Source organism: Ursus arctos, unplaced genomic scaffold (assembly GCF_023065955.2).
Source record: "Ursus arctos isolate Adak ecotype North America unplaced genomic scaffold, UrsArc2.0 scaffold_9, whole genome shotgun sequence".
In the NCBI taxonomy this organism is placed as follows: Eukaryota; Metazoa; Chordata; class Mammalia; order Carnivora; family Ursidae; genus Ursus; species Ursus arctos.
Window position 1 is genome coordinate 4,820,438 of NW_026623111.1, and position 23,588 is coordinate 4,844,025.

The window sequence follows — 23,588 nt, forward strand, 5'->3', positions numbered from 1 at the left end:
GAGCTGCCGGAACTACAGGCTGGTGAGGCACTCGCGTTAGGTTTGCCAGATAAAATTCAGGACGTCCAGTTACATTTGAATTTTAGATACCTAATACATTTCAGTAGCACTATGTCCCAAATATTGCATGGGATATACTTATACTGAAAGTTATTTGCTGTTTATCTGCGTTCAGATTTAAGTAGCGTCCTGTATTTTTATATGCTGAATCTGGCAATCCTCTTACGGTCTCATTTGGAGAATTTGGGTGTTCTTGTTCAGTAAGTTTTGCTGAGTGTGCACGCGGGGCCAGCCTCTGTTTGGGGGAGCTCTTGACCAGAGGGAAAGAAGTAGGCCGATGACCATGGGCTGTTGGTAAGTGGGGGGTCAGGATGAACAGGGGTGGGGTAACCATAGGGAGGGAGAGGCTGAGCTGGTTTAGAAAGAGAAAGATGTCCATGTGCCAAGGGGCTGACAGCCCTGCGGGCTCCAAGGTCAGAGTCAAGAGCTGGATTCCCATGGGACATGGTCACAAGGAAAGCCACACCTGGCCTGCTCACTGATGACCTCAAATTACCAGGCTTCTCTCTTTCCGTGCGTAAATGGCTTCATGAGACCTACCTTGCACTGGTGTTGGATGCAGGAAATGAAATGATGTGTACAAAGTGCCAAGTACAGAGTGGGCCGCCAACAAAACTAGTGTATGGTTATCACTCTGACGCCGAGTCTAGCAGTAAATGTGCTCAGAGACACACCGTCCATGTCTGCTGAGTGGAAAATGACGCTGGGCTCCTTTGCAAGGACTCCAGCCAAACTGCGTACAGGCCTTCCCAGGATCAGAAGAAGCTGGTTTCCTGCTATAGAAATCGTGTCCCCCGGGGTAGACACTGTCATCAGCCCTCCCTATTCTGTTCTGCTCCCTTTTTCCTAACCCAACCAAGCTTCGCTCTGGGCAGTCAGCTTTCAGCTGAAACTACACTTCCCAGCCTCCCTTGCAGCCCTCTTGCTCAAAAGCTGCCATCTTGGTCCCTGAGATGTAAGTGGGAGTTGCTTTCTGGAAACCCTTTCTAGAAAGTAGGGCTCTCTGGAAGCTCTTTAAAAGTGAGGCAGACCAGCTGTCCCCTGCGTCTTGTCCTTCTTCTTTGCTGCCATCTTGCCTGGAGAGCAGAAGCGATGCCGGAGGCTGGGGAGCTACCTTGGGGGCAATGGATGTACACACAAGAGCCACATGCTGGAGCCTGCACCCCTCCTGGTGGCTGCTGTCCCAGCCCCTGCTGCTTTGTTATGTGGTGAGGCCACTGTGGTCAGGTCTCTGCTGCAGGCAGCCAGACCCAGTCCCTGGTGTCTATACCCTGTGTGTGCGGAAATCACCATGACTCCTCACCCCCATCTTCTGGCTGCAAATCCATTAATAGGCTAGAAAGCCTTACAACCTTCCCACAACAGACAGTGTTGGTGCCCCACCCACATCCCTTGTTCTTGCCACCCCAAGGGGCACCCTGGCCAGCCTTCCATCTGTAGCATGCATTTCCCAGCCCAAGGCTCTCTGGTCTCCTGTGCCCCCTTTGCCAGCCGCACCCACAGGTCGGAAGGACAGGGGATTAACCCTCCAGAAACCACCCTCCAGCAATGGTTGAAGGGAGTGGGTGGATAAATACCCCAGCTCCCTGGCCAGCAGGTGGGGTGCTCTCAGGTACACATCCTGTAGTGGCTCCCAGGGTTTCCCCAGGGCTTAGCCTGTAGTTGCCCTCGCTGGCTTCTTGGTCAAATAGCTCAATCTTTCCTGGCTGTCTCCCCTTCCCTACTCCCCAGCCTCCCCAAAAATCCATTTGCATGCAAATCCTGATCTCAGGGTCTTCCCCCTGGGGGCCCAATCTCAGACAAGCTGATCATCTGACTTGATCTTCACCCCATCCTCTGAGGGTGATGGGCAGTGATTATTGTCCTTGTAACAAAGCAGCAAGGAAACCAAAGCCTGTGGAGGGAGGGAGGGGGGTGTGCTCCCAGAGCGGGGGTGGGGGAGGTGCCCCTAGTCCCTGCGGTGCTTAGCTGTGGAAAGACAGAAGCACTCTACCAAAATCTTCCCAAATCAAAGCTGCTCAACTCTTAGCCCCCTGGGAGGAGTACTTACAGCGCTGACCCTGCCGCGACCCGGGCAGAAAGACAGAGCGAGTCTGTTGCACAAACATACACACCCAGTTTATTTTCTCCTGTCAGTAGAGCCATTCTCACTGTCCGGTATGTAAGTCCCAGGATCTTCGGTCCTTTTTCCGAGGAGAGAGGTGCCTCCGTGGAAGCTGACCTGGGAGCCGCTGGGAGAGGTCCTGGCGCCGGTGCGGGGGAGGGGCACCGCTCTACGCTGCAGAGTTGGAAGGGGGGGTTCAGAGCAGTGTACCGCCACAGAAATGTGATGGAGCCCAAGGGCTGTTGCAGATGCCGGCACAAACCACAGCTGCCCTCCATTCACCTGACCTCCCCTCAAATACTCCTGGAGTCCTACTACGCACTGGGCCTGGGGCAGAGAACACACATGGGGTCTTGAAGGAGGGGGTCCCTGCTCCCCAACTCATCCCTGGAGGAAGGTCTGGGACTAGAGCTCATCCCGGAATGGCTGGGTTTATTTCCCGCGTGCCACCCCTCTGAGCCTGCGAGCTCCGTGAGGTCATAAAATATCTCTTCTAATTCCTGGATTCCTGGCACCGGGCCCAGCACTTCGCACGCGGGATACGCTCAGATGTCTTAAGAACGAACTGAGTGTGTGGTCTTCGGGGGAGGGCATGGGAGCAGAGCGTGGCATGAGCAGAGAAGGTGCTGGGGCGGGTGGCTTTATGAACTTAGGCTTTATGAACGTTAAAGAACACGCCTCCTATCTGCCACCCACATCCGATGCCCACCCAAGCCTGTATGATCCTTTTCTTCTGAGGAGCCCTTGAGTCCGTGGCCTCTCCTTAATCTCAGCTATCCTATGTCAGCATAAAAATTCACATGGAAGTCATCCCAGGGCAAATGCTCTCAATCAGGATAAAGGGCTTGGAGGGGCGGGGAGGGGAGGGTCTCCAAGCCTCTGAATCAGGAAGACCTATTCCCCATCTCTCAGGGCCAGAGCCCTTGGGCTGAGGCTTTGCTATTGAAGAGAGCAGGAGCGCTGCCCCTGTACCCAGATGTGGTGTGTTCTGGACTCCCAGCTTCACAGTGATGGTGAAACCCCGGTATCCCTACCTCAGTGTGCATCCGCAGGGGACCGGTGTGCTGGGGTCGCGACACCACGCCCCGCAGAGGTTAAGACAAGGGGAGCTACACGTACAGATGGGAGAGGTCTCTCAGACGCATACAGAACAGCACCCTGACAGCGACATGCACGTGGCTGTCCCATTAGTGGGAGATGGACAAGCCACGGACGGGCGAGCCTGTGTCTCGTCTGGGCAGTGTTGGCGGCTGGCCCATCATGCCGTACCGGGTCTGAAAATACTGAAAACCGCCAGACTGGTTGATAAACAGCCACTGCCTGAGGGCCCCCCAACTATCTAGCAATCCCGTGCCAAGGTCATGGCCAGCCAGTGTCCCCAAGACTTCCTGTTTTAAAAAATTTTTAATATCACCCCATCCATGGGTGTGTACAGAGACACCTGGAAGGATGGAGGCGCACGAAGATGCTGACAGTCACGACCTCCAGGACCCGGAAGGGATTTGATGGGGGTTGGGAGAGAGCGAAGGGGAGTGTTCACGTGTTACATTTCCTACAGATGGTCATGTTTAAGTATCTCACGATGAAATGGTACTCATGAATTTTTTCTTTAGAGAAAAAGGTGCTCCATACGTTACCACCTGAGGACACAACCATCTTCTTGCTGTGTTCGCCCCCTCACCCTGCGTTTCCAAACCTCCCCGCCCCTGCAAACACGGGGCCTCCTGCCCAGTGTGCCTGTGACCCTTTCTCTGCCTAAGGGGTTTGCGATTGGCTTCCTGAGCCCAGCTGAAGTGCCTCTTCCTCTGTCAGGCCCTTCTAGAAGCCCGTGTCCCACAGATAAGGCATTGACTCCCTCCTGACCCCATGATCTCTGTCCATGGAGGGCAGCCCCCTCCGGGACACGGCACGCCAGCAGCCTAGTAACCCAGGCTCTGTCTCCCTGACCAGTGCTTCAGGCCAGGGTCTTTCGGTCTCTTCCTCCCTGAGGTGCCCAACCCAGGGCCCAGATTTGGGGTCATCAGCACCATGTTCATTTCCACCATCACCTACCCCCCATCCCCCAGCACAGAGCTGGGGTGCGCTGGCCGCGTGGGGAAATGCATTATGTGAAGAAATGAGGGAATGCAGGTGTGACTAGGTGAGCGGCCAGGAATCCCCCAAGGCCTTGGTTTTCCTGGCCGGTGAGGACCTAGACGGCTGCGTGGGGCCAGCGGAGTGGGGAGGGACTGCCTGAGACAGGGGCTCACCCGTGTCCATCACCTGCAGGCCAAGGTGGGACAGCATCAGCACCATGTTCAGGTTCTCAAACTCCTTCTCCAGGACGATGCCGTAGGTCTTCAGGCCCGCCAGCTCCACCTCCAGCCTCTGCTGCTGGCTCTGAAAGGGGTACCGGGTGTTCACGGCTGGCCAGCCCTCGGCAGGAGCAAGACACGCCAGGGCATGAATGCGTGAGCACGTGAAGGAGTAAATAGACAACAAAGTGAATAAAGAAGTACATAAATATACATATAAGTGAATAGGAAAGTACAAAAAAAAAAGTAAGTAAATTAAAAGTAAATAAGTAAATAAATAAGGAAATAAAGTACAAAACAAGTAAATGAGTAAATAGGTAAGTAAATAAGTAAACTCCTAAGTCAACAATTAAACAAGGAAGGGCAATCTCCCCACCCCACCGCCACGGCTCCTGGAAGCAGGCCAGCCATACACAGACACAGTCCCCACCCATTAAAATCCTTCTACCCCGCCCCCTCCCTGGGCCCATTCTGCCTCACTTAGCTCCTTCTATAGGCTGGGGAAGCATGGTTCCCAGGGGTCAATGCCCGGCCCGGCCCCACAGCCAGGCAGGGGGGCCCGGATGCACGGTGGCGCTGGACTGCTGAGCTGGCTGCTTTCAGGCTCGCAGCCACATGGCTCCACAGCAGAAATCAGGCCCGGGCCAGGGAAGACATGGCGCAGCCTCAGGGTGAGGTGCACGTGCAGGGCTGGGCTCCCACCCACAGAGAAAGGGTGTCTGAATGCCAGGGCCTCGCCAGCATGGGGGCACGGCTGGCTTCCCCTGCGATGTGGATTGGGGATCTCAGTGAGCCACCCTGCTCGCAGGTCATGGACAGTAAGGGCAGGCCCCCACCCCCCCATGGCGCACCCTCCCTGCTGCCCAGGCTGCTGGGTCATGTTGTGGCGGCTTTGGATAGCTAGGTGTTTTCTTTCCTGTTGTTACTATTATTATTATTTTTTAAACATTCAGCGTTCTTCAGAATTTTTTAGCAAGCTGCAGGAAAGGGGACGAACTACACTCAAAGGAGCCAGGAATTGCAGCGGAACTTTGGGGAGCAGAGACGTCTGGGGTGAAGAGCCTGCTGGAGGGAGCATGAGGGGAACAGCCCCCAGAGGGCGATGTGTGACGGTGACACCATCGGACACCAGGTACCCTGCCAGAGAGCCCTCCAGGAGCTTCACATGGAGTCGGGCATTTCATGGCTCACGACTACCCAAGGGGGCAGACCTGCCATGACCTCCGGCTGACATGTGAAAGACCAAGGACTGGGGACATTCCCTCAGCACATAGCTGCTGAGGGCAGAGCCCGACTCGATCCCCTGCCCATGGCACTTGCAGGCACCCCTCCCGAGGGGAGCCGCTGAGGATGAGTGCAGAGATGGACAGAACGTTCAGCACGGTGTCATTTGTGACAGAATTCCTGGGTGTGACCCAAGCGCCCAGCGAGTGGGAAACGGGGACTCAACTACTGTTCCTCCGTCCAATGAAACTGTACGGTCACGAGAGCGATTCGTGAAAGTACAGGGAGGGAGACATGCAAAGGCTCACCATGTCATAGAATGGAAACCATAGGACTCAAAACTGTGGTCTCCCATCCCAATCTTTCCTGTCAGTCTGTCTGTCTGTCTCTCCTTCTACCTCCCTCTCTCCCTCCCTCCCTCCACAGAGAGAGACATATTTATCTAGACCTAGACACAGATCCATGATGACATACGGACAATACAGTTCTCTTCATCTACAGGAATAGACAGACTGAGAAGCGCACAGAAGGCAGCCTGGAGGCCGCCGCACTGACATGCTAAGGATGTTTCTCGAAGGATTGGATTTAAACGTTCTTCACACACTCTTCCGAAATTTCACAATTTTCTTCCATGAATATGTTAATTTTATAATCAGAATAAAATAACACATTTAAAAACTGTGATTTTCTGCATGGCTTCCCCCCGTTCTCTTCTCCGAGCTTTCATTAAAATAGATGCCGCCCAAGGGCCTGAATTTATGCAAACCTGCCCAGGGAGAGGGTCTTTCCCTGGAGGCGTGCAGTCCAGACCACGGATGCCGCCACTGGACACACGCAGGGACACTCATCACAGCCCCAGCCATAGTCGGGAGGGGCCGGGGACACACCGGGGGCCCCCACGAGGGAATGGGGACAACCGCCCCAGTGAGAAGTAACGGGCCAAACGCCACATGGCGACGTGGCGACCACAGAGCGCTGAGCGGAACGAGCACGCGGCACGAGCAGGCCCGCGGCACAATCCCTGGGCCTCACATCCAGACAGAACACTGCACTTTGTAAGGACACATAACACGGACGGACGCTCGCTCGCGCCTGGGTGGTGCGCAGGCGATGGACACCGCGGTTTGTGACGCGGTGTTTAGCAGACCGTGTGGGCTTCATCCCTGGCTTCCCGGCACCGCAGGGCCCTGGTTGAGCAGGGGGCCACGGAGCCGGGATGTGGGTGCTTCCCTCCCCGGGCGCCTCACCTGGAACTCTACCAGCTGCCTCTGCAAGTCCTCCTGCTCCACTCGGGCTCTTTCTAGAGTCTTCCTCAGCTCCTGGAGCTCGAATTCCTTGACTGGGAGGAAGGGTACGAGAAGGCCATCCTTTCCTGTTCTTTCCCATCAAACACCTCCCCTTCTCTTTGAACTATACCCCCCTGCAGGCACCAGCTGAGGCCCCATGATGGGCAGGTCATCCCCCAAATCCTTTCTAGCAGAGATCTCTCTATCTCTGATAATAGGAAGAACATCTCTGTCCATTGGGGCAAAATGTGCAGACACAGAAAGGAATAAAGTAAAACATAATTCCCTCCTCTTGCCTGCTGGAGACAACCACCGTTAACCTTTGTGTGGATTTACATGTAATTTCACATAGTTGAGGTTGTGAGGAAGTTGTGAGGAACACAGGTCGTGGAACCCAATGGCCTGGGTTTAAATCTCGGCTCAGCCATCAACCAGCTGTGCAGCCATGGGCAAGTCACTTAACCTCTCTGTGCTGCGCTTTCCTTATTTTATTTTAACATCAATCAATCTATCTATCTATTTATTTTAGTAATCTCTATACCCAACATGGGGCTCGAATTCATGACCCCCAGATCAAGAGATGCATGCTCTTCCAACTGAGCCAGCCAGGCGCCCCACACTTTCCTTTGTTTAAAAGGAAAGGATACTATTACCAACCTTGCAATACTTTTATGAGAATTAAAAGAGGTAACTTGTCTAAAGTTCTTAGACCCGTGCCTGGCTCAGTGGATGTTACGGGTTATTTCCCATGTGATTATTATTTCTACTCACTGTTATTCTCCTGGATGGCATTTTTTTGTTCCACTGAATATCGTACCTCCTTATTGCCGGTTACTCTGACGGATCATAAAACCCCAGATCACAAAGCCATCAGGAAAGTGCTGAACTTGACGACTTACTTTTCAGAAGTTTAAAGATAAACTCTTGCAAGAAACACAAGTTGAGTGAAGCAAAACGCTCCTCTGGAAACAGGCCTCCTAGTGGAAGTGGATCGGGGCACTCGGCTTCCTCCTCCAAGTTCCCTTTGTGCAAATTCCAACATTCCTCCTTCTCCCGAGGTTCCAGATGCTTTAAGTACTCGGTGGAATCTTTTTCGAATTTCCCTAAAAAGCAAAGAAATCCCGTGGCGAAGGGCAGCCCCATGAGCAAAAATGAGTGGCATTTCTGGGCCTGGCCCGTGTCCAGATGCAAGCAAGGCCGCCCCTGCTCCGTCCCAGTCCCCAGGCAGACAGACAAATAAGCGGACCAGGGGCCAGATGGGCGGCAGCAGGGGGGCCTCCTGGCGGAGGGGTCCTTGGCTGAGCTCTAACTCACATACCACACAATTTGCCCATTTAAAGTACTCAATCCAGGGGTTTGTAGTATATTCAGACTTGGGCAGTCATCACCATGGTCAAGTTCAGAACATACTTATCACCCCAAAAAGGAAGCTGGTGCCCCCCTCCGACCTGCTCTCCCCTCCCCTCACTCCCTCCACCTGCTCTCCCCTCCCCCAGCCCCTGGCAACAGCCAATCCGCTTCCTGTCTCTATAGATTTCCCTGTTCTGGGCCTTTCATATACCTGGGAACGGACACTATGTGGTCTTCTGTGACCAGTTGTTCAGTTTACCATGTTTCCAAGGTTCACCCACACCGTGCCATGCATCAGTCCTTCATTCCTTTGCAGGGCTGAATAGTATTCCATGGCACAGGCCCACATTTTGTGCGTCCGTTCACCCGGTGATGAACTTCTGGGTTCTTTCCACTTTGGGGCTAGCATGAATAAGGCTGTTATGCACGTTTACAATGTCATGTGAACATACGTTTTCAGTTGGCTGGGTGTCCACACCCAGGGGTGGGTCTGCTGGGTCATATGAAGACTCGACATATAACGTGCTAAGAACCATGAGGCTGTTTCCCCCAAGAGCAAATCGAGGCTACAATTCCCCCACATCCTCACCAATCTTGCCTTTCTGAGGGTCTCGGGAAGGATGAACAGGAGAGAGACGGGTGCATGGATTGGGGACAAGGCAGCCGGAGGGGAGACACAGGCGTCGCCGGGCAGGGGTGGTGGGAGGCAGGGCGCTGCTGACACACTGCGGCCGAGCTCCCCGCAGCGCCAGGGGCACCCAGGGTGTGCTGGCGCGGGCAGAGGCTGCCCCAAGATCACCTCCTCCAACCCTTACGTCAGCCCCATGAGGTCCTCAGTCACTGTCCCCATTCTGCACTGTGGACAAAGGCCACAGGTGGAGGTTTGCCCAGGGCTTGAAAGGGAGCAAGCGGCAGAGCAGGGATTCATACTCAGACTCTTGGCCGTTGTCCCCTGAAGATGTCAGCGGGGTGGAGAAGCCTGGTGGACCCTCCACGCAAAGCAAACATCCAGTGTTACAAAGCTATGCCTGCCTATGGGGACAGAAGGCGCCTCTGTGCTTGCCCGGGATTGGGGAGTGGGGTGGCTGCTAATGGGCCTAGGGCTTCTTTTTGGGGCGATGAAAACATGTTAACCTTAACTGTAGTCATGGTTGAATGTATCCGAATATTCCAAGAACCGCTATCAGAGTGTGAACTTGAGGGTATGTGAACTCTGTCACCACAAGGCTTCCGTGAGTGGAAGCAGAGACTGGGGACAGGACAGCTCAGGTTCTTTCGGGGTGGGGACAACGAGGCCAGGCGATCCCGGGGCTCAATGCCTCTCGGGGGACCCCAGGACAACAAAGCCAGGTGAGTCCTGGGCCCCCAGGGGAAGCGGGGCAGACCCCCCCTTCCCCCGCAGGACCCAGCCTCAGAGACTCAGAGATGGCGCTGCCCAAAGCCCCGCTTCCCAGCAAAATCGCAGCCATACGAGCAGAAACAGAAAAGCTCTCAAGAGCCCGACCATCAAGGTGGAATTTGTAGGCAGTTTAGAGGGAAGACGGAGTGAGGCTTGCCCATGTCTGTTTCCTTTTAAAGAACTGCAGAGGCCCTCAGAGAGTCACAGCGATCACAGCCACTCGAAGCTACAACTTCATGGTCCCCCAGCGCACGATTTTATAGATTTTGAAATGAGCCTTAACCCTCCTCAGCGGGTAATTTACCCAGTACAGCTCCGAGCATCGGAGCACACAGGTTACGCTCAATGCAGGTAAGGAGATGCATTTCTATCTTCGTTGCCATAACTCACCTTAAACAAGACATTAGTGAAACGGTTTATCTCCTTTTAAACCCCAGCCTTAACGTGGGCCTGCGTACGTCTGTGCACGCCTTCATCCAGTGTTGACCATCTACTTGGGGCCAGAGATGAGTCCTGACCCACACTCATCTTCCCGCCAGGAGCGCAGAGCAATGCGTGTGCACGTGTATGTTGTGGGGTGGTGACAACAACGGGATGATCATTGCACAGCCAAGGGTATGTGTGGACCTGCAGGGGTCCCAGGAAGCCCCCACCCAAGTCCGGGACCAGGGAAGACGTCGTGGAGAAAGTGGCATCTGGGCCGTGCCAGGCCCGCACAAGGCACTGATGTCGGTCCTCAGAAGAGCCCTGAGGGGTGGGCAATTTCATCTTTCCTTTACAGATGAGGCAGTGGAAGCACAGAGAGGTTAAGTAACTGGCTCCAGGCCACTCAGCAAGCATGGTGCCTACTAGGGGCTTAGGTCTGATCTAGTTCTAACAACATGAAGGAATGGTGGAAAAGGGAAACAAATGTCACCCCTTACTACAGCACTTGACAGAGCTGTTCTCATTCTTGGGGGGTCTTTGCCAGCCCCAGAGCACACCTGCGATGCTACATGGTTTAATCATCGTGGGGCCTCCCTGGGCTGTGGGACTCGTTTCACTTGAATGCAAGACATCTTAATGGGACGTTGCATTAATCCACATTCTTCAGTTTCCCTGGGACAGAGCTCCGTGTCATTCTTTTTTTTTTTTTTTTTTAAGATTTTATTTATTTATTTGACCGGGAGAGACACAGCCAGCGAGAGAGGGAACACAAGCAGGGGGAGTGGGAGAGGAGGAAGCAGGCTCCCAGCAGAACAGGAAGCCCCATGCGGGGCTCAATCCCAGGACCGTGGGATCACACCCTGGGCCGAAGGCAGACGCTTAATGACTGAGCCACCCAGGCGCCCCATGTGTCATTCTTTCTGTGTCCCTAGCATGTGGCTCAGTAAGGAAGGAAGGAGTAAGTGCTGAAAGGTGATATGTTGAACATATTCATTCATGCATCCCTGCATTCACTCCACAAACGGGCATGCAGAGCCTACTGGGCGTGCCGGGCGTGGTTCTAGGCCCAGGAGGTACCGCCGTGAATGAAAGGGAAATAGCCTCAAACACAAGGGGTTTATATCCTGGAGAGAGACAGCAAACAACATAGAGGGCAAAGAGGCCGCTAGAAGATGCAAGATGGAGAGAAAGAAGGCTGGGGAGGAGGGGGGGTAGGGGGTGCACAGTTGTGCACACGGCCAGCAGAGGTCGTCTTCCAGGAGGTGACACCTGAGCAAGACCTGGGTGAAGGGGCGAAGGGAGGGAGGGAGCCCACATTGACTTGGCCACGGAGGCTGCAGGCAGGGAGAACATGGAAACCAGGCCCTGAGGTTAGTGAAGAGCCAAATCACGCAGCAAAGGAAACCATCAATAAAGCAAAAGACAACCTACCGAATGGGAGAAGATATTTGCCAATGACCCACCCTGTAAAGGGTTAATATCCAAAATACGTAAAGACCTTATACAGCTCAACACCAGAACAACAAACTGCCCAATTAAAAAACAGGCTGAGGACCCGAACAGACATTTTTCCAGAGAGGACCTACAGACGGCCAACAGACACATGAAAGGATGCTCAGTATCGCTCGGCATCAGGGAAATGCAAACCCAAACTACAAGATCACCGCACACCTGTCAGAATGGCTGACATCAACAACACAAGAAACAACAGGTGTTGGCGAGGATGCGGAGAGAAGGGGACCCCCGCGCACTGTTGGTGGGAATGCAAGCTGGTCCAGCCACTCGGAAAACCGTATGGACGTTCCTCAAAAAATTAAAAATAGAACTACCATATGATCCAGTAATTCCACTACTGGGTGTTTATCCCAAGGACAATGAAAACACTCCTTCAAAAAGACACCCCCCCTCTGTTTATCACAGCACTATTTACAATAGCGGAGACACGGAAGCAGCCTGAGGCCATCCACGAAAGGGTGCATGGGGAAGGGGTGGGGTTTACGTGTTTGTGGCATTTATGACAACATGGATGGGACTAGAGGGTATTATGCTGAGTGAAATAAGTCAGCCAGAGAAAGACAAATCCCATATGACTTCGCTCATATGTGCAATCTAAAAAAAACCCAAATGAAGAAATAAACAAAAAGCAGAATGAGACCTATAAATACAGAGAACACTGATGATTGCCAGAGGGGAGGGGTGGGGGCAACGGGCGAAGGGGAGGGGGAGGTACTGGCTTCCAGTACGGGATGAGGACGACATGGGAATAAATCGCACGGCCCAGGAACAGAGTCAACGACACTGTGACAGCGTTGAGCGGTGACAGGTGGTAGCCACACCTGTGAGCGGAGCACAACCTTGCAACTTGTTGAATCACTAGGTTGCATGCCTGAAACTAATGTCACATCGTGGGTCAACTACACTCAAAAAAGTGAATAAAAAGAATGAAGAGGCGACTCCGTAAGCTGTTCCCTGGAAGACCCCACCCGCTCCCAATACACACATGATCTTACGAGTGTTTGATTAGATCTAGTCTTAAAATTCAGATGAAAGCAGGGCGGTCAGCCGGCGGGTTACCTGTCAGGTTCTGCAGGTGCTGTTTCCCCAGCAGGTGCTCCTTCTTGTTGTGCAGGGAGCTGAAGAACTGCCTGCAGGTCCTGCAGTACAGGTCGCTGCCTCCATCCCCCTGTGGACAGAAGCGTTTCGGAGGCGGGCGGAAACGCAGGGTTCCCGCGGTCTCTGAACGTAAACTTGGCTCAGATGGGCTTCCTGACGACCCACGGGCTGGGCTGCGTCCCGCGCGTCCTGTGCGTCCCTTTCCCTCTGGGAAACCACTTGCCGATTTGAGGCCTCTCCAAGCCCAGCTGAGAATTTCAAGCCATCGCAAGACCTCTGTCACTGAGTGGGGAGCGCGAGGAATGGGGCCAAGAGGGAACAGCGGGGAGTTCTGGTAACTGGCAGTGTTGCTGGAGAAACTGCACAACCAACTCTGGGTTCTGCTTCTTTGCAAAGAGTTTACTTTGAAATCCTAAACCAAAATGAGCTCTAGGATCAAATACAAAGATGGGTCCTTTTATCAAAATACCTATGCACTAACCCACAGGTGCTTGCATGTAGCCACGGATATTTCTGGAAGATGCGCTAGAAGCTGGGTAGAGCGGAGGCCTTGGGACACAGAGGCGGGCTGGTGCCTGGAAGCCTCTGTGTGCTGTTTGCATTTGTTTTTACCATGCACATATTATTATTATTCTTTTTAAATAGTTATTTATTTATTTTGGAGAGAGGCAGAGTGGGAGAGAAAGAGAGTCCTAAGCAGACTTCCTGCTGAGCACGGAGCCTGCCGTGGGGCTCAATCTCATGACCCTGAGATCACGACCTGAGCTGAAACCAAGAGTGAGATGCTTAACGGACTACACCACCCAGGTGCCCCTGCACCTATATTATGTTTAAATGAAAAACCTAATTAACTAAGAAACATATATAACTGTATGCATTTGCTTACATTTCTTAGTTCAGGGATGTAAACATTTCCTAAGCTTTCGTAAGAGACGCTTCCTGACGAAGACTTCAGATGTTCTTCATACCAGGCCAACGAGGAGCTACGAGGCTCAGGACATTCTGCTGCTCCCTGATTCCTAGGACTTCTGTCCCTTATCAGAGAGGAGCTCCTTCAGCCTGGAGATGTGCCCCTGGCCTGGAAGAGGTCGTGTGATTTCTTGCACAACCTCTGTGAGACTTTGCTCTACTTCTTGCTAAATGAGCAGAAGGACTGCTAGGAGAGGGCAGTGGGGGGGGGGAGCCCTGGGAGCTCGAGAGAGAGAGATGGGGGAGGGCTGCTGGAGAGCCCTGAGTCAGGAGGGAACTTCACGGACGGGAGAGAGGTCCGCGGTGCAGCACCTCCGAGAAAGGCCCGCCCCCCCGGGGCTGGTGCCGAGACATCAGAGTAAACGTCCAAACTGCACGTACACCACAACACAAAGTTCTGCACTCTCCCTTTTGCTTGCAGAAATGCATCCTTATCATACAATCGGTCATGACAACTGGAACAATTACTGAAGTTCACTCTGTGGACGAGACACTGAGTCACTGGCTCGGATCCATTCATAGTCGCACTCTGAGCTGCGTGTCGTGAGGACAGTAGGGGCTTGTCTGAGGTCACAGGGTGGGTGAGGAAGAAAGGGGAGGCTCTGGCACAGCAGCTGGCAGCCCTCCAGGGCAGGTGGGCATGTGTAGGCAGAGGAGACCGGAGAGGGGATGGATGCCAGGTCACGGACGGCCTGACAGGTAGGCAGTGGGGCCTGTGCAGGCTCCAGGGAGGGGTGGCTGGGTCAGTGGGAGAGCAGCTGGCTGCACAGGGCAGAGGAGGGGCTTCTGCCTCCGCAGCCCCACCTGGGCCCCAAGGGGCTGACCGTTCAGGCAGACGACAGATTTAGGAAGTCCTTGGCACTGTAAGTCCTCAAATCATTTTATCGTCATGATAAAAGGTAGCGCACACAAACAACTTTGAAAGTTATTAGGAATGCATGCTTAAAGTAAAAAAAGGGAGGTGTAAAGGAAAAGTCCCCCCATCCCGTTTTTACTCCCCCTGGTGAGAGTTTCTTGGGTGGCCTTCCAGAAAATGTCATCACAAACACATCTAGCTGCCCCTTAAAATTCATTTTCAGTTATTCTTCATTTGCTAGTGAAATAGATATTTCTTTGTCAATTAAAGCTTAAAGGGGAAACACCTACCAATTACATCAAAGCTTGTACCGTCCGGCGACTCCAGGCACGGCCGCCCTGTCCTGGTCCCCATGTGCCCACTGTCCGCTCCAGGCAGCCTGAACGGCCCTCGGCGCCCTGAATGCCGACGTGGACTCCCTTCCCTGGGTCTCTGTCCGTCCTGTCCCCTCTGCCTAGAGCACCCCAGCTTTACTTCCGTCCGCTTCTGTCCTGCCCAGCATGCCTTCTGCAAGTTTCCCATGTATTCTTATGACTCCTCATTAGGAGGAGTCAGATCCACCCGCCCTTAACACACCTAGACAGCCTCAGTGGCTTCAGCACCAGCCTGTCTCCATCACAGCCGATTCCTGGAATGATCTGTCTCGCACTTGCCAGCCTCCCCTGGCCAGGAGCTGTAGGACCGGCTTTCCCCTCCTCTGCACCCTCACGGCCTCCACAGAGCTGGGCTCAGTGCCCACGTGCCCCAGGAACACAGAAGTAAAGGCCTCCACGAGAGACTGACGTAGGAGCCACACTCCAGCAAGACAGAAAATCCTGCGCCCAAATAGTTCGGTCTCCCGCGGCTGCTGTCATCAGTCACCGTGCTGGGTGACTTAGAGGAATAGAACTCATTCTCCCACAGTCCTGGAGACCAGAAGTCCAAAATCAGCCTGGCTGGGCCAGAATGAAGGTGTTGGCCGGGCCATGCTCCCTCTGGAGGCTCTAGACGAGAACCGCTTCCTGGCCCCTTCCAGCCTCTTCTGGTGGCCGACGGCATCCCTCACCTCATGGCCACGTCGCCTCTATCTCAGCTGCTGTGGTCACGTGGCCTTTTCTTCTGTCTCCCTCTACAAGGCCACCTGTGGCTATAGCATGCCCTTATTTTAATTTCATCACATCCCCAAAGACCCACCCCTTTGCCTGTAAAGTAACATTCACGGGTCCCAGGGATTGGGACCTCGATATCTTTGGGGATGAACATTTTTCAGTCTCCCGTGCCCAATGAGGCAATGTTTCATAAACCACTACCCGCCCCCCACCCCTAAAAACAAATACTTACATCAAGCGCTGAGAAGGGAAGGCCCTCCCTCTCTAGCCTGTTTCCTGGTGCGCCTGGTCCTGCTGGAACACAACTGGCATCAGTTAGAAAGCATCTGACGGAGGGGTGATCACCCTGAGTCTAAGAAGTGACCCCAGGCTCCTGCTGCAGGACCAGTGCTTGGCTTCAGCCGTTCAGTGCCCACTGAGGTCTGAGCGCCCCTAGAACCCATGAGGCTAGCCTGACTTCAGTGAAGGAGCACTTGGCCAGGTATGGAACGATGAGCCAGAAACAAGGAGAAATGAAAAGAGTTCATTCTTTTGATTAGCATGGTGGATTCTAGGTGATGTTACGAAAATTATGTATTGTAATTAATAGATTTTTATAGGGTAAGCTTTAAACAACTGCCACGTTTACATCAGGCAGTAACGTAGCTTATTTGTTTACAGACCACGCTCTCTTGGAATGGCCTTTCTTTGTTGCAGCTTTTCGTGTGGGGACAGTCTCCGAACAGCCACAACCGTTAGCAGGCCGCGGGGTTCCCGCGAGACTGAAGGATTAAATAAGATGAGGTATTCTCTGCTAAGTCTGACAAGTGGCGTCTTCGGGGAGGAAAACACCCGCAGGGAATGACAGCTGCTCTCAGTGGACCCTTGGCCAAGGGTCTCAGGACACAGTTTTCTTAGCTCCGACGTTCGTGACGAGGACTGGAGGCCCCACTATACTCAGGGGGTTGAGCGTGTCTGCTCATAGTTACAGGCTAGATCAGTGGTTTTCAGATCGATGGTTTGTTATCTGCCAGTGCTTGATTAAAAACAAACGTGAGGAGGGGGCGCCTGGGTGGCACAGCGGTTAAGCGTCTGCCTTCGGCTCAGGGCGTGATCCCGGCGTTATGGGATCGAGCCCCACATCAGGCTCCTCTGCTATGAGCCTGCTTCTTCCTCTCCCACTCCCCCTGCTTGTGTTCCCTCTCTCGCTGGCTGTCTCTATCTCTGTCAAATAAATAAATAAAATCTTTAAAAAAAAAAAAAACGTGAGGTGGAAACCCAGGACGTACGATGTGCCGGAGTGGAGAGGCCTGGGGACCAACTTGGTTTTCTGCTTATTTTTATAAATAAAGTTTTATTGGCACACAATACACACCATCTATGGCACACAATACACACTTTCCTGCTTCAACCACAGAGTTGAGTGGTTGTGACAGAGACCACAAGGCCCACAAAATGTAAAATATTTACAGTCTAACCCTTTATAGCAGTTTGCTAATCCCCGCTCTGGATGAAGCTGGGACGGGGTGCCTTTGCTGCAGAGCAAGAGAGGGGGGACCCAGTGTGAATGCCTCCTGAACTCTTGCCACGTGCCGGGCACCAAGCACGAAGCTCCCTACGATTTAAGTCCTCTGCACCAAGCCCTGCTCAGAAGGACCGATTACAGCCCTATTTTCATATGAGGACAGTGAGGCACCAACTGCTTTAGTGTTTGTGCTAAGTCACAGAACCAGCACGTGGCAGAGCCGGGATCTGAACCGGGCACTTGGACTCGTGAGCCCACACCCTGACCAGAGGAGAGAGCTCAGGTGGGAGTGAGAAGCAGCAGTGTGGGGGACCGATGGGCTCTGCGGGGAAGGCCTGGGGACGCTGCTCAGCCCTGACCACGGAGAGCGCAGGGAACAACACTCCCCATGGATGGTGGTGGACCCCGAACCACTGGTAAGGAGCTCACCTCCCTAGACCTGAGCTCCTGGACTCCTGCCCGTGAGGATTCCCAACACTGCCCCATGGGCACACGCCCCTGGGAGGAGACTGGTGATGACTTCCAATGAGGAGGAAGAGATGATGAATGGGGGGGGGGTGCCCTCTGCAGTGAAGGCATGGTGAGTGGACACTCAGTAAATGGAGCTCCCTTCTCTTCCTTTGGCTGGGACCCCCAGAGCTGGACCCCAAGGCAAGGATTTGGGTGTGAGTGGTGTTTTTTGGGTGGTGATGCCAGGAAGCATTGGTGGGGGAGGGGGCTGGTGAGTGGAAGGAGGGAAGAAAGCCAGGGCAGGTGTCTTGCTGGGCAGGGACCACCACAATCCATCTATTGGAGAAAGGGTTCATCTCCAAAAGATGGGAGGTTGTGGCCTTTAAATTGAAAGTGACTGGTGCGAACACCGGGTGGGGCCGGGACTAGCCCCAAGGGCTTTCCAAACCCGCTTCTTGCGGTCAAACATCCCAGAGTGTCACGGAGAGCTAGTCCAGCCCCCCCCCCCCCCGGCCCGGCCCCACTCACCCAACAGTGCGTGTGCCTCGGGTGCCGCTTGCCTCCGCAGGAAGGCCCGGTACGCCTGGGAGCTCTGGTAGGCCTGCAGCTCACGGAGGTAGCGTTGCTTGTCCTCGTCCGCCTCGTAAACATACCTCTGGAAGAAGGAGCGCAGTGATTCTCAGACTCTCCTGATCTGTGGGGGGAGGCTTCTCATCCCATTTGCCTTGGCTTCTCTAGGAAGGTCCCAAGAAGCTACTACCCAGCTTCTGCTTGCACACCCCTGGGATGGGGACCTCACTACCTACAGCAAGTTCATTCCTTGTTTGAATGATGCTGACCCCACAGAAGGTTTTCTTCCAACCTACTGGAATCTGTCCCTCCCCCCGTCCCACAGCTTTCACCGTTCTGCCACGTGTGATCTGGTGACTGCAGAGGAGGGTAGCACTCTCAGGTCTCTCTTGAGGGACATGCCACTTCTAGTCAATCATCACTCATGCAAAATCAGTGCTTTACCCTGTGCAGCGTGCCGGGCTGGGCACTGGTGATAAAGGACAAATCAGAGCCAGCCCCAAGCTACCCCTCGGCTACTGTTTTCCCTCCGTCAGAAACACCCATCTCGCCTTTCCTCCTCTGGCCAAATCATACTTATCCTACAAGATCCATCATAGAGCATCTATTTACCTCCTCAAGGATCTTTTTCTGATGCCGTCAGGCTGGGCTGGGCGCTAGCACACTCAGGTACCTGCTGGAGCACGCCAGTCCTGGTACAGACTTTGGTCCTGGGCAATCCTCACCCTGGATTGTATGCGTCCACTTCAGGTCCTGACCCCCTTGACTGTGAGCTCCCGAAGGTGGGGACCTTGACTCATCTCCAGCCGCACCAGGCTGGTGTAACCCAGGGACAGCAGGGGGACAGCATGGGTGGTATGGGGGGCAAAAGTTTGCCCGAAGAATGCTTGTCAGGTAATGAATATCCACAGCGGTTATTTACTTTAGACACTTGGTAATTTGAAATAAATAATCACGTTATTAAGTTAAAACGATTTTAAAGCATTGATATGCTGGGTTCGTCCTTCTAAAGTGTGGAGCAGACAGTCTCTCAGATGGCCTCCCTCTTTCCTCAGGCTTCTGGACCCTCTTTCTACCTGTCAGTTGGCACACAGCCTGAGCCCCATTCTTGCAGGGACCTGAGTCCCACCAAGGGGACAGCTGAGGATTGTGTAAGGCAGGGTTTTTAAAACTAGGCTTTGGAGGAGCTCCAAGGATGGCAGCTGGAGCAGGGAGAGGGTGAAGGATTTCTGAGATCATGAAAATAGCTCAGAGACTCCCTAAAACCTTGGATCAGAGACTCTGCCTCTGGCTGTCCCACCAGAGATGTGCTAGGCTTTGCCAGCACCCTGCTAATTTGCACGGCAAATTGTAGTTTTGGCTCAGCTGCTCGGCCTGGAATGTTAGGGGTTTAAGTCACTGTAACAGGTGGGGACCGACCCTAATCATCCTCACCCAAGTGTAACCACAGTAGCTTTGCTTTGATTGGTTTGACAAGTTAGCAAGTGTGATGGGGACACTTCCTCCCCACTCCTGATGTTTCCTTCTGTACCGAGGGAGCCCCACTGGCTTACCCCTCCCGGCCTCTCCTGCACCGGCAGGAGGAGTGGCTTCTCTGAGTGCTAAGCCAGGGCCAGAATCAGAGATGCTGGGTGGAGTCCTGCCCTCTCTCCCTTCCTCTGAGACCCTGGTGGAGAGCAAGGGCTCTTGTCTGCTCTTGGCCACAGTCAGGGACCTGTCCTCTCCAGGACAGCTAGGGGTTGTCCAGTGTCCAGCCACTGGATCTAACTCCCAAGTGGTTGTAAGCTGGGTTGTAAGAACAGGGGTGATATTGACACCTCCCACCCCAAATTAGGACTTCTCTGTAATAGTTAATTTGAACCAAGGGCTTTCTGTGGCCAAGACAAGCTGAAAGTGCAGAGATTTGAAGAAGTTTATCTCAGAGTCATGGCATTTGACCCAAAAAAATGACACTCTGAAGGCAAGAGGCTGTTCTGGGAAAAGTATGGGCTTTGGGGGTCAGACCTACTTAGAGAGGGTTTGGGAGGGCTTCTTGTAGGAGGTGACGTTGGAGCGGGCATGGCTTGACCAGTGTGGCTGACAAGTACAGAAGAGGGAGTGGTGGAAGTTGATGGTGGGCACATATGCCCTGGCTCTACCCCACAAGCTGGTGTTTCCTTCCCTGTGACCCCTAGAACATACTTCCGGGGTAGGTTACAAGTGTTCGCTGGAAAAGGGGTTCCATGTAGAATTAGTTTTGAGAAATCTCTCACCCTAGAGCTGAGACTCTGAGACTTTCATGCCCTCAAAGTACTTTCCTCTGTCTCTCCCTCCATGCCTCCCTCCGCGAGAGCATGGCCTCAACTGAAATACTTTTTAAGCGAACAGAAGCCTATTAAATGCTCCCAAAACATTCTACAGAGGGAAAAGCCTATTTCACATGACTTACTACAGAATTTCCTAAACTTATGTGACAAGTTACCTATGTTTCGTGGATTAGTCGTTCTGCTTAACCCAGTTTGCTAAATGGTGGGAGCCAAAAGCAAGGGAGAACCAGCATTTAAGGGGTGGGGTGAGAGGCAATTCATGCCTGCTTTCCAGAAGGTTCCCTGTGGCTCCTGTGTGAAAAGATGGGCTGGGGGAGGGGAACAGCCCCGAATGGAGGCTTTTGGCAGAGGGGGCCACGTTCTCCTCGTTCTATGCAGAAAAGGACTTACTTGCTTTTTCTCTTGAGACAGCTGAGCCCACTGCGCTGCCAAGATCTTTGTGATTTCTGTAAAAGGCAGATCTGGGTGCCTGGCCCTCAGCTGGCTCCTCTGCTCATTTAGGAAGATCACGTACCTGGGCCGGGAATGGAACAAACAGCAGCTTGAGTGACCAGCCGCAGGGGGCGGGGAGGGGCAGCGGGCCCAGGGGAGCGATTTCCACTTCCTGGTTTTTATAAACATAAGTAATCATGGGTTTGCCCATATTTCAATCTAACCAGTGAATGGAGCTTAGTTCAAGAGGGAGAAATACTCGAATGGCTGATTTATCCAGAGACTCATGAAAGACAGAGGAGCCAGAGGAGGCTCCCCAAGGCAGGGGCACGAGGCATGCCAAGAGTGGGCGGCAAGTCTGAGCCTCGGTTTCCCCCTCTGTGGAATGGACATACGTAATACCACCTGTCCACAGGGTTACAGGAGATGGAGAAGAAGGCCTTCACCCTGGGAAACATGGGGGTAAAGAAGAGCAGGGTGACCTGCAGAGCAGTGGGAAGTGACTGTCATGGGACCTGTTTTCTGCAGCCCAAGATGCCAGGAGACAAGGGACAAGGTTTCGGAGCACTGGGAGGGGCATCTTGAGCCTTGATGGAGGTTAACTAGCTCATTCCAGAGCACCCACATCTGCCAGCTTGGAAGGGAAACCCGATCTGTGGACCCCAAAGCCACCATCTTCTGGTCTGTGACCCACACACAGTTCTTCTCTCCTCACCTTTGAGCATCAGAACCTTACTACAGCTTAAAGAACTAACAACCCACATCCCCTCCCTATGATGTGAGGCCCCTGGCAGAAAATAGATCAAGGCTGAGATGGGGTCATGGCCACGCCCTGCACACATGGCCACTGTCTTAGTACCCCGTCAGGTAGTGTGCCCCATCTTACCCTGTCACAGGAGCGCGGGGAACAGAAATATCCCTCGGGGGTTTCCTTTTCTTGCCTTTGGGCCAGCCCCCTTTCCTTTTCTGAAACAGAAATAGCAGAGAGGAAAACCTCGAGACCATCGGTCATGATTTACCATATTCCCATCACAGTTTACATCAATAATGACAGGACACTAAAGTGTCCTCTCTGTCCACATGGCCTCTCACCTCCTAGCAACTCTGCAGAGTAGAGATCATCCCCTGACATGAGGGGACCGAGGCACGGAGATGCGATCACTGCCCCAGTCCCCAGCAGGTGCGGGAGTTGGGATGTTCCTTCTCATCCAAGCTGCAGAATGCTCATCGGGCGTGATCAAGAAAGCAACCCAAGGTTTAGGTGACTAGTTTCACAGGGGGATGGGACCAAACCTCGGCACTGGGGCGAGAGGTGGGCAGGGGGCAGAAGGTTAATACCTGAGCTTGACTGAAGTCCAGCCGGGTTCACATCTCAGCTCTGCCACTTACCTGCTGTGTGGCCTTAGACAAGTTAGGAACATCCCTGTGCCTCAGTTTCCCCACTTGTAAAATGGAGATCATGACAGTCCTTACCTGTGCACTGTGGTAAGGACTAAATGTGTTAATATTCTTGTAGCTCTTAAAACAGGGCCAGGTACCCAGGAAGTGCTCACTCAGTGCAGGCCACTAGGATTGAACTCTCTTCCACTGAAGCCAGTGTTGGGAGAGAGGCCCAAGCTGCACACTTACTCTTCATTCATTGTGCGTGTTGGATCCATCGACAGTGCCTGAGCCCTTGCTATCACCAGGGCTCTGTGCCTGCTCGGAGTCTAGATGACTGAGTAGGACACAGGCCCTGCCCTCAAGCAGCTCACAGCCCAGTGCTGGAGGCTGAGTTGTATATAAATAATTGCAACAATTCATTACAAGGGGTAGGGGTTACAGAATGACAGCCTGGATGTCCTTGCATTCAGGGCTCAGATTCCAAGTTTCCTAAACCAAACACAGGCATGTGCCCAGAATGGTAGAAAGAACTCAGAATGTGCCCTTGTAAACCCCTGTTTCAACATGTTGAAAATCTATTTCAAAAATCCAGCTTTCCTGTTCAAAGCTTCCTCCCAGACATGCGCATTTGGGCCTTCCCGGAGCCAGGGGATACAAAACTGGTCAGTGGCTCAGCTGGCTGCCTAGGTGATGATTTGGCACTGCCGCAGCCAGGTCAGACGTGCTGGGGACTGAAGGACAGAGGTCAGGGCAGCAACTGGCATCGGGGGGCTTAAGGAGCAGGAGGGCAGAGCTTAGGCAGGAAGAGGCAAAGAGCCAGGCTAGCAAGCATGTGTGGTAATGAGATAGTGCCGCAGAGCACCTAGCAAGGTGCCAGGCATGCAGTAGGTGCACAATAATGATACTCTCACTCCCTTCACAGACTATGCAGATCCCTGGAATCTGGAAGTGAAGGACAATTCTTTCAGGACCCTGGAGAGCTCCCAGGAACTGTGGTCAGCTTTGATTTCCTCCTAGTAAACGCTTTTGAAAACCACCCCCATTAACAGTGGAGTTCACCAAGGGCTTTCCAACACCCGTGTTCCTGAATGTGAGCCTCACGTTCCCCAGTGAAAGCAAATATGATCATCATCCCATGCCACAGGAAGACACTCAAAAAGATGGTGTGATTGGCCACTGAGTGGCTGAGCCCAGCCGAGAGCCAGGAGCACTCCATGGCTTCTGTTGGAGCCATGCCTCCTAAGGGAGACCCCATAGCTGCCTGGGGTCAAGTG

The 23,588-nt window shown here is 53.3% G+C and overlaps 1 protein-coding gene across 1 annotated transcript; it reads right to left on the reverse strand.

Annotated features, from left to right (window-relative positions):
* Positions 1 to 2,173: 2,173 nt before the first annotated feature.
* Positions 2,174 to 22,392, reverse strand: LOC113266657 (SWI/SNF-related matrix-associated actin-dependent regulator of chromatin subfamily E member 1-like). The gene is made up of 10 exons (XM_048211951.2): positions 22,321 to 22,392; positions 21,818 to 21,897; positions 20,890 to 21,013; positions 18,152 to 18,278; positions 15,902 to 15,963; positions 12,718 to 12,826; positions 7,868 to 8,071; positions 6,930 to 7,021; positions 4,414 to 4,543; positions 2,174 to 2,338 (listed from the first exon to the last, which is right to left on the reverse strand). The coding sequence occupies exons 1-10, from the start codon at positions 22,390 to 22,392 to the stop codon at positions 2,334 to 2,336; spliced, it is 1,005 nt and encodes a 334-aa protein (XP_048067908.1). The 3' UTR covers positions 2,174 to 2,333.
* Positions 22,393 to 23,588: the final 1,196 nt, after the last annotated feature.

Excerpts from the sequence above, each read along its gene's own strand:
- LOC113266657 (XM_048211951.2), bottom strand. The coding sequence starts at position 22,392 with ATGATCTCCATTTTACAAGTGGGGAAACTGAGGCACAGGGATGTTCCT. Across the intron at positions 21,014-21,817 it reads CCCCGCGCTCCTGTGACAGG|GTACGTGATCTTCCTAAATG; the intron begins GTAAGATGGGGC and ends TTCCCGGCCCAG. Across the intron at positions 7,022-7,867 it reads TATCTTTAAACTTCTGAAAA|TCAAGGAATTCGAGCTCCAG; the intron begins GTAAGTCGTCAA and ends CCTTCCTCCCAG.